The sequence below is a fragment of the Oncorhynchus keta genome, chromosome 34 (assembly GCF_023373465.1).
Source record: "Oncorhynchus keta strain PuntledgeMale-10-30-2019 chromosome 34, Oket_V2, whole genome shotgun sequence".
NCBI lineage: Eukaryota > Metazoa > Chordata > Actinopteri > Salmoniformes > Salmonidae > Oncorhynchus > Oncorhynchus keta.
Window position 1 is genome coordinate 75,387,338 of NC_068454.1, and position 12,707 is coordinate 75,400,044.

A 12,707-nucleotide genomic window follows, 5' to 3' on the forward strand; every position below is an offset into this window, starting at 1 on the left:
GACTGCAACTACCTACTACAGTGGAATCATAAATACAGTAAATATATAAAGACCAACTACACTGAAATCAAGAATCATAAATACAGTAAATGTATAACGTTTGCAACTACCTACTATACTGAAATCAAATGCATTTAAGGAAAGGGCTGTAATAATTTCCCTGTTAATTGAGGTTAATTTCGGCTTTAAACGCTTTGTCAGTTTAATTGTGTGTGTGCTCGCTGGCTGTGTGCCATTATGATCTAGACAATCACCTACACAGTGTAGGACACTGACTTGCAATGTTGCATTATAGTTCCGTTTAGGTTGAAAGAGTACATCATGAGTGTTATATGTTCAATGGGAGTGTGAATATTGCTCTATGCAGGGAGTTTCCTTTCTCCATGCTTGTTAGTATCTCTACTTTCTGGCGTTAGAGGTAATAGGCGAGGTCATTCCACCCTTTCTGCCTTCCCTTGCAGAGGTTTCTGTCATAATGCACTGGCTTATACTATCCACACGGTTCTTGTCAGAGTCTTAAAGTGTATGTCAGGTCAGTTTTGTAGAACATGTCATCAAAGTGTTGTTCTACCACGTCTGGACAATGTTCTACAGCAGCGGTTCCCAACCTTTTCCCCCAGGGCCCCACTTTTCACATTTGAAAAATGTAACTTTGTTTAATTTCAGGGACCTAGGATTTTAGGTAGGCTATTTAATGATTATAATAATAAAGGAAAATAAAGTCTTCACCCGATTTCCCACAATGTTATTCCACTACCAAATATGTTATATTAAAATGTATATCAATCTCAATTTAATTATACATATTATATTTTACAGAATGTGAATAGATCAATTGATAGCGACAGAGTCACACATTGTATATGATTACTTCCCAAGCAAAGTCCAATTTCTTTGACTCCTTGACTTTAGGTCTTAGCTCAGATTCTGAATGTCATGGAGACAAACCAAAGATATTCCTATATTCGCATCTCCCTCGGGCATTTTACCATTTATTTCTAGCCTAAAGCTTCACAGATGGATGCGTTGTTTCAGATAGGTATAAACAATTAAATATATAACCTAGTCAAGGAAGGTCCTGCTCCCCCCCCCTCCCCCAAAGAAACATTGGCGCATCCTAGGTTGGGAACCCTGGTTCTAGAGTGTCTGGTCCACAGGAGGTTGGTGGCACCTTAACTGGGGAAGACGGGCTCGTGGTAATGGCAGGAGCGGAATTAGTGGTATAGTATCAAACACAAGCCATTCCATTTACTTTGTTCCAGCCGTTATTATGAGCCGTCCTCCCCTCAGCAGCCTCCACTTGTCTGGCCGTTGTAGTAGTGTTCCAGAATGTCTGGACAGTGTTGTGTCTGTGTAGTGTTCTGGAGTGTCTGGGCTGTGTTCTAGAGTGTGTGCACAGGTGTAAGGTTCTTGCGTGTCTGCTCAGTGCTCTGGGTTCTGCATAGACTGGGTTCACTCTCGGCAGGTGTGGATCATCACTGTGTTCTTGCACTGCTGGCAGCGGACCGAGCAGCACCAGGAGAACTTACAGGAGCAGCGCTGCACCACCTCGGCCCGGCCTGCCCGGTACCCTGGCCCACAACACACCAGCTCACAGCCATCTGGGGCCAGCCGGGAGGTGCCTGGGAGGGGAGGATGTAGACGAGGTAGAGGAAAGGAAATAAGGATGTGAACATACAAAACAGCTTTATCCCAGTGCTGCTGATGTGACTGAATCTCACCGTTACAGCGTCGGCCGGCTGTCCCGGGGATCCCATTGTCGGGGTCGAGACGGCAGAAGTCTGGCGAGACAGCGAGGTACACCAGGTCCCTGGCGGCGGGAGGTTTGACCTGGGGGTCCCGGGGCAGCAGGGCTGTCCTGGAGCCGATACGGGACAGACGCACCTGGGTGAGTGGGGGTATTTGTTGAATGTTAGAGATTTTGAAAAGACTGGAAGCAGTAAAAAAAACGAATTTCCAATGGTTTGTCACCTATTAAATGAATAATGAAGATGATATCCCAAATATATGGCTGTACCTCTGTGGCTCCATCAAAGCGTTCCTTCAGCACGGCGCCGACGCGCCGAAATGGGGGCATGACTTTCCAGCAGGTCCTCAGCTCACATGATCCCGAGACACCATGACACTTACACTCCACCTGCATGTTATGGAGGATAGCCTGGGGATGGAGGAATGTAAAAGAACAATCAGGAAGTCAAAGGAAACAAGGAAAAAAGATGATAGAAGTGAAGATTGATGATGTCATCAGAGTGCCCCACCGCCACCAACCTTCCGTCCAGCCTCGTTGTTATGGACATTCATGAGGGGTCGCCCTGTGGACATCCCCTTGGCACGCTCCGTCTCATCCACGAAGGTCTGGGAGAAGGCCACACCATATGACAGGTTATCACTGCACCCAGACCACTGGAAACCTGCAGGACAGACAGAAATATGTTGATAGCATCTGCACATTTTCCAATTATGTATTTCAAGACAATAGAGACAAAGTTTAACTGACAGACAGAAAGAGAGACAGACATATAGACCGATGTCTAGACACAAGCGTAGATAGAGGATCAGAGGCCCACACCCCAGACTCACCCTCGGGACTGACCCCTCTGACCTTCCTGTCGCAGCCACACCGCTCTAGCTCCCCCCGGCTGCAGCCTCGCGTCACTGCAACCGCTACCGCCGCCGAGGACAGGGCGTGCACAAAGGCTGCCTCACGGGTGCCTGGTTTATAGAAGAGTTCAAGACAGCAATTGAGTCATTTACCATGTCATCACATGTCCTTCTGATCTCAGCCATGTGGAATCAACGGTTACCAGCATGTTAATGACTGTGGTACAACCACAGATTTACAGTGGTAACTAGAGAGGCCCTGCTGTCCTCACCTTGGCTCATGACTCTACCGAACACGTTGACTCCACGTGGGGTGGTGGAGCAGTTCCAACGGCGATTACGAAACTGGTGCTGGCACTGATCAGACCAACAGCCAAGCCAATGGGACCAAGGGTTCGGGGTTCATATAGACAGGCAGATAGACATTTTACATAGGTGCTGAGGAGAGTGAACTTTGGTCAAACTGGTGCAATTGTTTAATACTTTACTGAGTACAGATGAGGGGATGTTAATGATGCTGGTTAGAGGAAGAAGAAGATGATCATAATAATTATAAATACAAATGATGAGGATGATTGAGGAGGTTAATGATGACACTCCTCCACACTGATTGATATGGATATCGGTTGAAGAAGATGATTTTGGTGATGATGATGTTGGAGATGACTATAACAACAGCGCTGATGATGATGTTGAAGATGACTGTAACAACAGCGCTGATGATGATGTTGAAGATGACTGTAACAACAGCGCTGATGATGCTGATTGAAGATGATCTTGAGAAAGTCAATGGTTGATCTTAAAGAAACTCTTCCACACGGACTTCACTACTTTTGTAACACAACCGATGACAGTTCTGCCCCAGGCTCATACCTCCTCTATGACCATCTCGGCTGCCTTGCGCACAGACTCCATGACCTCTCCCCGCGCCCTGCACACCCCCACCTGCCCCACGGACAGTCCCCTCAGCTGCCCACAGGGGGCAGCACCCGACACGGGCCGCGAGCGCGGCATCCTCGCCAGGGAGCTGAGAGAGAGAAAGAGAGGGAGAGGGGACGATGCCGGAGAGAGAGGGGAGGGGCAGAGGGGGAGATAGAGGAAGAGAAAGTGGGGAGATGGGGATTGTGGGAGAGCGAGGGTATAAATGGCAAGAAGGGGTGAGATAGAGGAAGAGAAGGGGCGAAAGAGCCAATGATGGGTGAAAGAGGAGAGAACACAGGGGACAGGGTTTCAGAGAGAGAAAGAGAAGGACCGAGAAAGACCAGCAGACAAAAGGGACAGAGAAGACACAGTGAAGGGAGGGAGAGAGGACAAGAGAAAGACCAGCAGACAAAAGGGACAGAGAAGACACAGTGAAGGGAGGGAGAGAGGACAAGAGAAACACCAGCAGACAAAAGGGACAGAGAAGACACAGTGAAGGGAGAGAGGACAAGAGAAAGACCAGCAGACAAAAGGGACAGAGAAGACACAGTGAAGGGAGAGAGAGAGGACAAGAGAAAGACCAGCAGACAAAAGGGACAGAGAAGACACAGTGAAGGGAGAGAGGACAAGAGAAACACCAGCAGACAAAAGGGACAGAGAAGACACAGTGAAGGGAGGGAGGACAAGAGAAACACCAGTAGACAAAAGGGACAGAGAAGACACAGTGAAGGGAGAGAGAGAGGACAAGAGAAAGACCAGCAGACAAAAGGGACAGAGAAGACACAGTGAAGGGAGAGAGGACAAGAGAAACACCAGCAGACAAAAGGGACAGAGAAGACACAGTGAAGGGAGGGAGAGAGGACAAGAGAAAGACCAGCAGACAAAAGGGACAGAGAAGACACAGTGAAGGGAGGGAGGACAAGAGAAAGACCAGCAGACAAAAGGGACAGAGAAGACACAGTGAAGGGAGAGAGAGAGGACAAGAGAAACACCAGCAGACAAAAGGGACAGAGAAGACACAGTGAAGGGAGGGAGAGAGGACAAGAGAAACACCAGCAGACAAAAGGGACAGAGAAGACACAGTGAAGGGAGAGAGAGAGGACAAGAGAAACACCAGCAGACAAAAGGGACAGAGAAGACACAGTGAAGGGAGAGAGAGAGGACAAGAGAAACACCAGCAGACAAAAGGGACAGAGAAGACACAGTGAAGGGAGGGAGGACAAGAGAAAGACCAGCAGACAAAAGGGACAGAGAAGACACAGTGAAGGGAGGGAGGACAAGAGAAACACCAGCAGACAAAAGGGACAGAGAAGACACAGTGAAGGGAGAGAGAGAGGACAAGAGAAACACCAGCAGACAAAAGGGACAGAGAAGACACAGTGAAGGGAGAGAGAGAGGACAAGAGAAACACCAGCAGACAAAAGGGACAGAGAAGACACAGTGAAGGGAGGGAGGACAAGAGAAAGACCAGCAGACAAAAGGGACAGAGAAGACACAGTGAAGGGAGGGAGAGAGGACAAGAGAAACACCAGCAGACAAAAGGGACAGAGAAGACACAGTGAAGGGAGGGAGGACAAGAGAAAGACCAGCAGACAAAAGGGACAGAGAAGACACAGTGAAGGGAGGGAGAGAGGACAAGAGAAACACCAGCAGACCAAAGGGACAGAGAAGACACAGTGAAGGGAGGGAGAGAGGACAAGAGAAAGACCAGCAGACAAAAGGGACAGAGAAGACACAGTGAAGGGAGAGAGGACAAGCGAAACACCAGCAGACAAAAGGGACAGAGAAGACACAGTGAAGGGAGAGAGGACAAGCGAAACACCAGCAGACAAAAGGGACAGAGAAGACACAGTGAAGGGAGAGAGAGAGGACAAGAGAAACACCAGCAGACAAAAGGGACAGAGAAGACACAGTGAAGGGAGAGAGGACAAGCGAAACACCAGCAGACAAAAGGGACAGAGAAGACACAGTGAAGGGAGAGAGGACAAGCGAAACACCAGCAGACAAAAGGGACAGAGAAGACACAGTGAAGGGAGAGAGAGAGGACAAGAGAAACACCAGCAGACAAAAGGGACAGAGAAGACACAGTGAAGGGAGAGAGGACAAGCGAAACACCAGCAGACAAAAGGGACAGAGAAGACACAGTGAAGGGAGAGAGAGAGGACAAGAGAAAGACCAGCAGACAAAAGGGACAGAGAAGACACAGTGAAGGGAGGGAGGACAAGAGAAAGACCAGCAGACAAAAGGGACAGAGAAGACACAGTGAAGGGAGGGAGAGAGGACAAGAGAAACACCAGCAGACAAAAGGGACAGAGAAGACACAGTGAAGGGAGAGAGAGAGGACAAGAGAAAGACCAGCAGACAAAAGGGACAGAGAAGACACAGTGAAGGGAGGGAGGACAAGAGAAACACCAGCAGACAAAAGGGACAGAGAAGACACAGTGAAGGGAGAGAGAAAGAGAGAGAGGACAAGAGAGAAAAGGGTCAGCAAGGGAGAGACAAAGAGAAAAAGGGGAGCGACAGAAAGAGATTTAGAGGCACGTCACCATCTTTTAAAAGTTATAGCATGACAAACAAACTCTCTTTCTCTCCCTCCCAGAACGCCAGACTTACAGCCAGTTGGTTGCCATGGTCGGGTGGGTTGCCCATAGCAACAGCAGGAGGAGTTGTGCCGTGAGATTGACAGCGGAGACAGTTGGCATCAGACTGTCTGTCTGTCCGTCTCCGGGGGTCAGTGAGTGTCCTTGGGCGGCAGTCTGCCCGTTTCCACGGCTAAGCCTCGTTGTCTGTCAGTGTGTCAGTTAGTTCTATGTTTCTGGTTCCGAGCTTGGGGATGATCCCCTCATATCTGCAGATAGGAGAAGGTCGACCTGGTTAGTTAAGTAATGTGTTTTTTGTCGGAGAAGCTCATCTCTCCCTCTTACAACTTATTCACAACCATCAGGTCTGTGATCAAGACTGTAGATGAGGGTGCTATTTCATTTTCTTTGAAAAAACGCTATGTATAATACATAACAAGTTCTCTGGATGAGTACAGCTTAGTAATAAATGTGGGTTCTTACCAGTTCATGTCCAGCACTGTCCAGTAGTTTTTCTCTTTGGAAATGTGTCTGACCAGATTGAAAATCAAATCAAATTTCTCAGTGAACGGTATCAATGTTATAGATGAACAATTTCCACCTCTGTGATAGCAGAAACATGCCTATAGGAAGGTATTGTCATGTAAAGTTATCCAGGTACACGTCTAAAAACAAGTCAATTAGAAAATAAAAAGGTCAAATCCAAATAGTATGGTTCTTGACCAAATAAAATTACTTTTTACAATGATTTGGCAGACAGTGATCAAAATGGACACTTTTTGTTTGTCTGATTCCCCTCTATCTCTCTCTCTCTCTCTCTCTCTCTAGAAAATGTTTGAGAGAGAGAAAGAGACTAATATTATAACACAAAGAACAAAAGTGAGGGAAAGTCAACATCCAAAAAAGCCCCTAATATTTCGATAGGTAAATATGTAAAAAAGCATTTTTCCTCTCTGCTGTTTGTCCCTTGGTTGCTTCCCCTCGTTAAGAAAACGAATGTGTGTCCAGTCCCGTAAAAGACAGAAAGAAAGTGAGAATGGTGAGATGGGAGTGATGGGTTATAAAGGAGGGAGGGAGGGAGGTAGAAGAGATGTAGGGTGGCAGTCAGAGGGAGGGGACACTGTGTAATGGTTACACTGCAGTACATTAACACTGATGAATGGCATGGGTTCCATTGTGCATGTTAAGCACAAGACATAATATAATATGTGACCCGGACTGGAGAGAGGGAGAGCTAAACAGAATTATGCTGAATGGTTCATTTAGAGCATGCGTGCGTGCGTGTGTGTGTGTGTTTGTTTGTTTCACCAGTTTCTAAGAACATTAAAAGCACCTGTCAGAATATGTCTCTGTTCATTCAGTGGTCCTAGCTACAGGTTCTCACTGATGCTACATTGTGTGTTTGACTGAAACGTGCAGTGGTTACTGTGGCCTTTAAGAAATACCCAGCAGAAGATGAAGGACCCTGGGACTAAACACCTCCCTCTGCAACTAGATCTTTGACTTCCTGACAGGCTGCCCCCAGGTGGTAATGGTAGGTAACAACACATCCACCACACTGATCCTCAACACTGGGGCCCCTCAGGGGTGCGTGCTCAGTCCCCTCCTGTACTCCCTGTTCACTCATGACTGCACGGCCAGGCCCGACTCCAGGACCATATTCATTAAGTTTGCTGATGACACAACAGTGGTAGGCCTGATCACCGACAACGATGAGACAGCCTATATGTAGGAGGTCAGAGACCTGAATGTGTGGAGCAAGGACAACAACCTCTCCCTCAACGTGATCAAGACAAAGGTTTGTGGACTACAGGAAAAGGAGGACCGAGCACCCCCCCCATTGTCGGGGCTGTAGTGGAGCTGGTTGAGAGCTTCGTTGAGAGACTTGGTGTCCACATCACTAACAAACTAACACGGTCCAAGCACACAAAGAGAGTCGTGAAGAGGGCACGATAAAAGCTATTCCTCCTCGGGAAACTGAAAACATTTTACAGCTGCACCATCGAGAGCATCCTGACAGGTTGCATCACTGCCTTGTTTGGCAACTGGTCGGCATCCGACCGCGAGGCACTACAGACGGTAGTGTGTACAACCCAGTACATTACCGGGGCCAAGCTTCCTGCCATCCAGGACCTCTATACCAAGTGATGTCAGAGGAAAACCCTAAAAATTGTCAAAGACTCCATCTACCCTAGTCATAGACTGTTCTCTCTGCTACCACAAGGCAAGCAGTACTGGAGCGCCAAGTCTAGGCCCAAGAGGCTTCTAAACAGCTTCTACTCCCATGCCAGAAGACTCCTCAACAGCTAATCAAATGGCTACCCAGACTATTTCCATTGCCCCCCCAACGCTGCTGCTACTCTCTATTATTATTTATGCATAGCAACTTTAATAACTCTACCTACATGTTCAAAATGACCTCAATTACCTCGACACCGGTGCCCCCGCACATTGACACATTGACTCTGTACTGGTACCTGTATATAGCCCCGCTATTGTTATTTACTGCTGCTCTTTAATTATTTGTTATTTTTATCTCGTACTTTTTGGGGGTATTTTCTTAAAACTGCATTGTTGGTTAAGGGCTTTAAGTAAGCATTTCACTGTAAGGTCTACCTGTTGTATTCGGCGCATGTGACAAATAAAATGTGATTTGATATAGAGATGACTACACCTACCCCTCGTCCAGGAATTGTGACACTGTTTTTTTGTGTATATATGTATGTGAGAAAGTGTCTTACCTAATGTTTAATCTTCCCAAACTTTGTTGCTCTTTTTACGAGTTCCTCCCCTCCCCTCCTCTATCCCCCCTGTACTTACCCTCTCCTTCGCTCTTTCTCTGCCTCTCTATATCGTCTTAGAAGAAGGGGTGACATTTAGACAAGGGGTAGAAAACACACTGGCAACAAATATTGGAACTGAGGCAAATAAATCACGAAAGTGGAGGGGAGGGAGGGAGGGATGGAGTGAGGGATGAAGAGAAACTACTGGGGTGTTAAACTGAGGTTAAGGGGTAAAGGGAAAGGGGGCCGAAAGGAACATTCAGGGATGTTGGATAGAAGGAAAGTCTGATATTAGAGTTCAATGAGGGGGGTTGGTGCTTCCTTATGGTCCTGTACAGCACTCTCTGTGTGTGCGTGCGTGCGTGCGTGCGTGCTAATGGGGTATGTTCCGGCCCAGAGCTGGAACACCTGAGTTAACTAAGTTATTACTTGTGTTAGATCTCCAATAGTTGATTTAGGTGTTTTAGTGCTAGGTATGAACAAAAACCTGCACACTTTGGCTGTCCAGGGATGGGATTGGTGACCTATGCCCACTCACTTATAGGCCTATTTAATTAATGTAATAGTGCTGAACAATGTTTGGTTAACTCGTTGAAAGAGGTGTATGAGGCCCTTGTTGCCCTGCTGACCCCTGCCCTACGACCTATAATGATATCACTATCTGATGGCATACCATAGTCTACCTGAACCCATTGACACGAGGTCCTCTCCAAACAAACAAATAAATAACCTAATTCTAGGTTGGCTCAACCTCCCCCCTCCCACCTCCTCAAACCTCTCCCTCTCTCGCCGTTTGAACAGTCCCTCTCTCTGTTTCCCTCCTCCCTCCTTTTTTAAACTCTACTCCATGTTGTATTCCTCCTTTGTGTCCGTCCATTTCTCTCAGTGACGTCTTCCGCTGTATCCCCCAGCAATGCCATGGCGATGGGCTCGCCACTGTCACGTCCGGCGCCTCCGTTGTGCTCATCCCTCCGTCCCTTCACCCCTCTCTCGTAAATAACATCCCCTCTTTTTGATCTGTCTTTCCTCCCGTTGGAGCCCTTTTTATCATCTTAGATGGCCTCACTTACACTCTGATTGTCTATAGTCACGCTGCAGGTGTGAACTAGATACCTCAACACCTGTGCCTATTTAGTAGTTTGTGTAACTTCTTAGAGGTTTCCTAACATCCAGGTGGGTGGTGCAGTCAGAGGTGTTATGCACAGCGCACCTCAAAGGGCCAACTGTGGCATAATTCAATATCTTTGAATGAATTCTGTGTATAAAAAATTATATCTTGGATACTTTTATCTTACAAAGAAATACAACTTGAAGTACAGATTGGTGGTGGATATTGGCGTGAGTTCCAGTGCTTTGAGCATTGAAAAAGTGCTATATAAATTCAGCCCTATAGCATTATGATGTAGCTAGTATAACAGGTAGGGCTGGGCTGCCACTCCATCCAGATATCTCTACTTATTGTTATCTCATAGTGTGCTGATTATTACTGGATGGCCAGCTGACCTCATTCCCCCATGGTCGCCCTTGATAACCATCAACTCTATTGCAAAGCCTTCTCTTAGGTTATTATGGGATGGAAATTTGATAGCTCTCCCTCCCTCGCTCCCTCCCTCACTCCCTCCCTCCCTCCCTCCCTCCCTCCCTCCCTCCCTCCCTCCCTCCCTCCTGTTTTCTCAGCCTGAGTATGAACAAAAAAGCAGTCATAGCTGACTTAGACGCTACCATTTACTGTAAAAGCACACCCACCGGGGAGAGAGGTTTCTTCTGAAGCTAGCGTGTTTCTGTGTATGAGAGGTGGTGAAGGGAGCTGAGAATATTATGGGATGGATGTGTTAGAGGGGTGAGCAGCAGATGTGTGGAGGTTGGGGCAGTGTGTGGGGCTCTGAATATTATGGGATTGATGCGTTATTAGGCAGTGTGTGTGTGTGGGGGTGGCGGTGGCTTTGAAAGGAAGGGAGGGGATTGTGAGCATTATGGGTTAGAGGTTGTCAGGCAGGGGCCTGAGACAGGGAAGCTAGGGGGAGTGTGTGGGTTGAGTGGGTATAGGGGGAGGGATAAGAGTGGAATGTGTGTGTGGATTGAGTGGGTATAGGGGGATAAGAGTGGAATCTGTGTGGGTTGAGTGGGTATGGGGCATAAGAGTGGAATGTGTGTGTGTGTGTGTGCGTGCGTGCGTGTGCATGCGTGTGTTTGTGTGTAGGGTGCTGTGAATACTATGGGATTCAGGTGTTATTAAATGGAAGGGGGGTGTATGGGTTTGGGGGGTAACGGAGCATCCAATCGCAGACAACAGAAAATGGTCTGACATTGGGACTTGGGGTCATGGCGAGGGGAAATGTTATGAGGTGTGCAGTCAGAAAGACAGAGAGAGTAATGGCTCACTACACCTGGGCTGGACACACTGGCAGACAGGTGTAGAGAAACATTGGGTTCCCTCCAGGTTTGGTGTGGCAACTCCTTTTGAACAATAACAGTCATACCTGGAAGACATACACTTTACAGCTCAACAATAAAAACTATCTGAATTTCAATTGACCATTACCCCAGTAGAAACATAACTAATTAAACCCCACCCAGGCGGAGATTATTCTGGTGTAGGGCCTCTTGCATCCAGGGCACAGTCAGTGCACTTGACCTGTAGAGGGAGTAGGATCCCAAGCTATTTAGTACAGCACCAGAAGACATGTCTACTGGACAGGTTCTACGTTTTTAAGGATCTGCCTGCTCGCCCGCCCCTTTTGTCTGGATTCCTGTGTGTGTCGTGGGTGTATTTAACCTTCAACAATTGAATTTTCTTCGTCTGCTTATTTCCTCTGGGGAAAAAAGCAGGATATAAACTTTACAGTGGTGCAAAAGCCTGGTTGATATGCTGATAATGTACTACTGATAAATCAATATCAGCGATACAGAAACAAAGTCACAAAATGAACCGTGTTTGGTTTCAGGAACACTGGGCTATGAGGAATTTACTTGCAGAGACCTGACGGGGATGGTGAGAGAGGGAGGTAAGAAATGCACTCACACGCACACACACACCAACATGATACCATTCTATTGTCTGCCATCTAGAAAAGTCCAACCATTCAGAGTGATGCATGACAGTCCATCCATGTAAACACAATGCATCCATCACACATATCCCAGATAACTTGAAACGTATCACTGATTCAGTCCTAACACATTAGGGTATAAATCAATCTATCAAATCTAATTGATAGAGCTCTTTTTTACATCTGCAGTTGTCACAAGGTGTTTTAAATGTTTCTGTCTACAGGGCTCCTGAGTGGCGCAGCGGTATAAGGCACTGGATCTCTGTGCTAGAGGTGTCACTACAGACCCTGGCTTGATTCCAGGCTGTATCACAACAGGCCGTGATTGGGAGTCCCATAGGGCTGCGCAAAATTGCCCAGCGTCGCCCGGGTTAGGGTATGGCTGGGGTAGGCCATCTTTGTAAATAAGAATTTGTTCTTAACTGGATTGCCTATCATCTGTGCATAGTCACTTTAATAACTCTACCTTCATGTACATATTAGCTCAACTAACCGGTGCCCCCGCACATTGTCGCTGTACCGGTACCCCCCTGTATATAGTCTCGCTATTGTTATTTTACTGCTGCTCTTTAATTACTTGTTACTTTTATTTCTTATTCTTATCCGTATTTTTTTTAAACTGCAATGTTGGTTAGGGGCTCATATGTAAGCATTTCATTGTAAGGTCTACACCTATTGTATTCAGTGCATGTGACTAATAACATTTTATTTGATTTGATAGTTAAATGTTAAGTAAAATACAAAATAAAAACATGCCAATGCCGTCAGGTAGT

The 12,707-nt window shown here is 46.9% G+C and overlaps 1 protein-coding gene across 1 annotated transcript; it reads right to left on the reverse strand.

The window, feature by feature from the left end:
• Nucleotides 1-90: 90 nt before the first annotated feature.
• On the reverse strand, nt 91-7,434 carry LOC118374225 (protein Wnt-4). The gene is made up of 9 exons (XM_052494848.1): nt 6,585-7,434; nt 6,136-6,370; nt 3,475-3,628; nt 2,874-2,958; nt 2,581-2,712; nt 2,269-2,411; nt 2,018-2,158; nt 1,722-1,884; nt 91-1,622 (listed from the first exon to the last, which is right to left on the reverse strand). The coding sequence occupies exons 2-9, from the start codon at nt 6,222-6,224 to the stop codon at nt 1,453-1,455; spliced, it is 1,077 nt and encodes a 358-aa protein (XP_052350808.1). The 5' UTR covers nt 6,225-6,370; nt 6,585-7,434; the 3' UTR covers nt 91-1,452.
• Between the last annotated feature and the right edge of the window lie 5,273 nt (nt 7,435-12,707).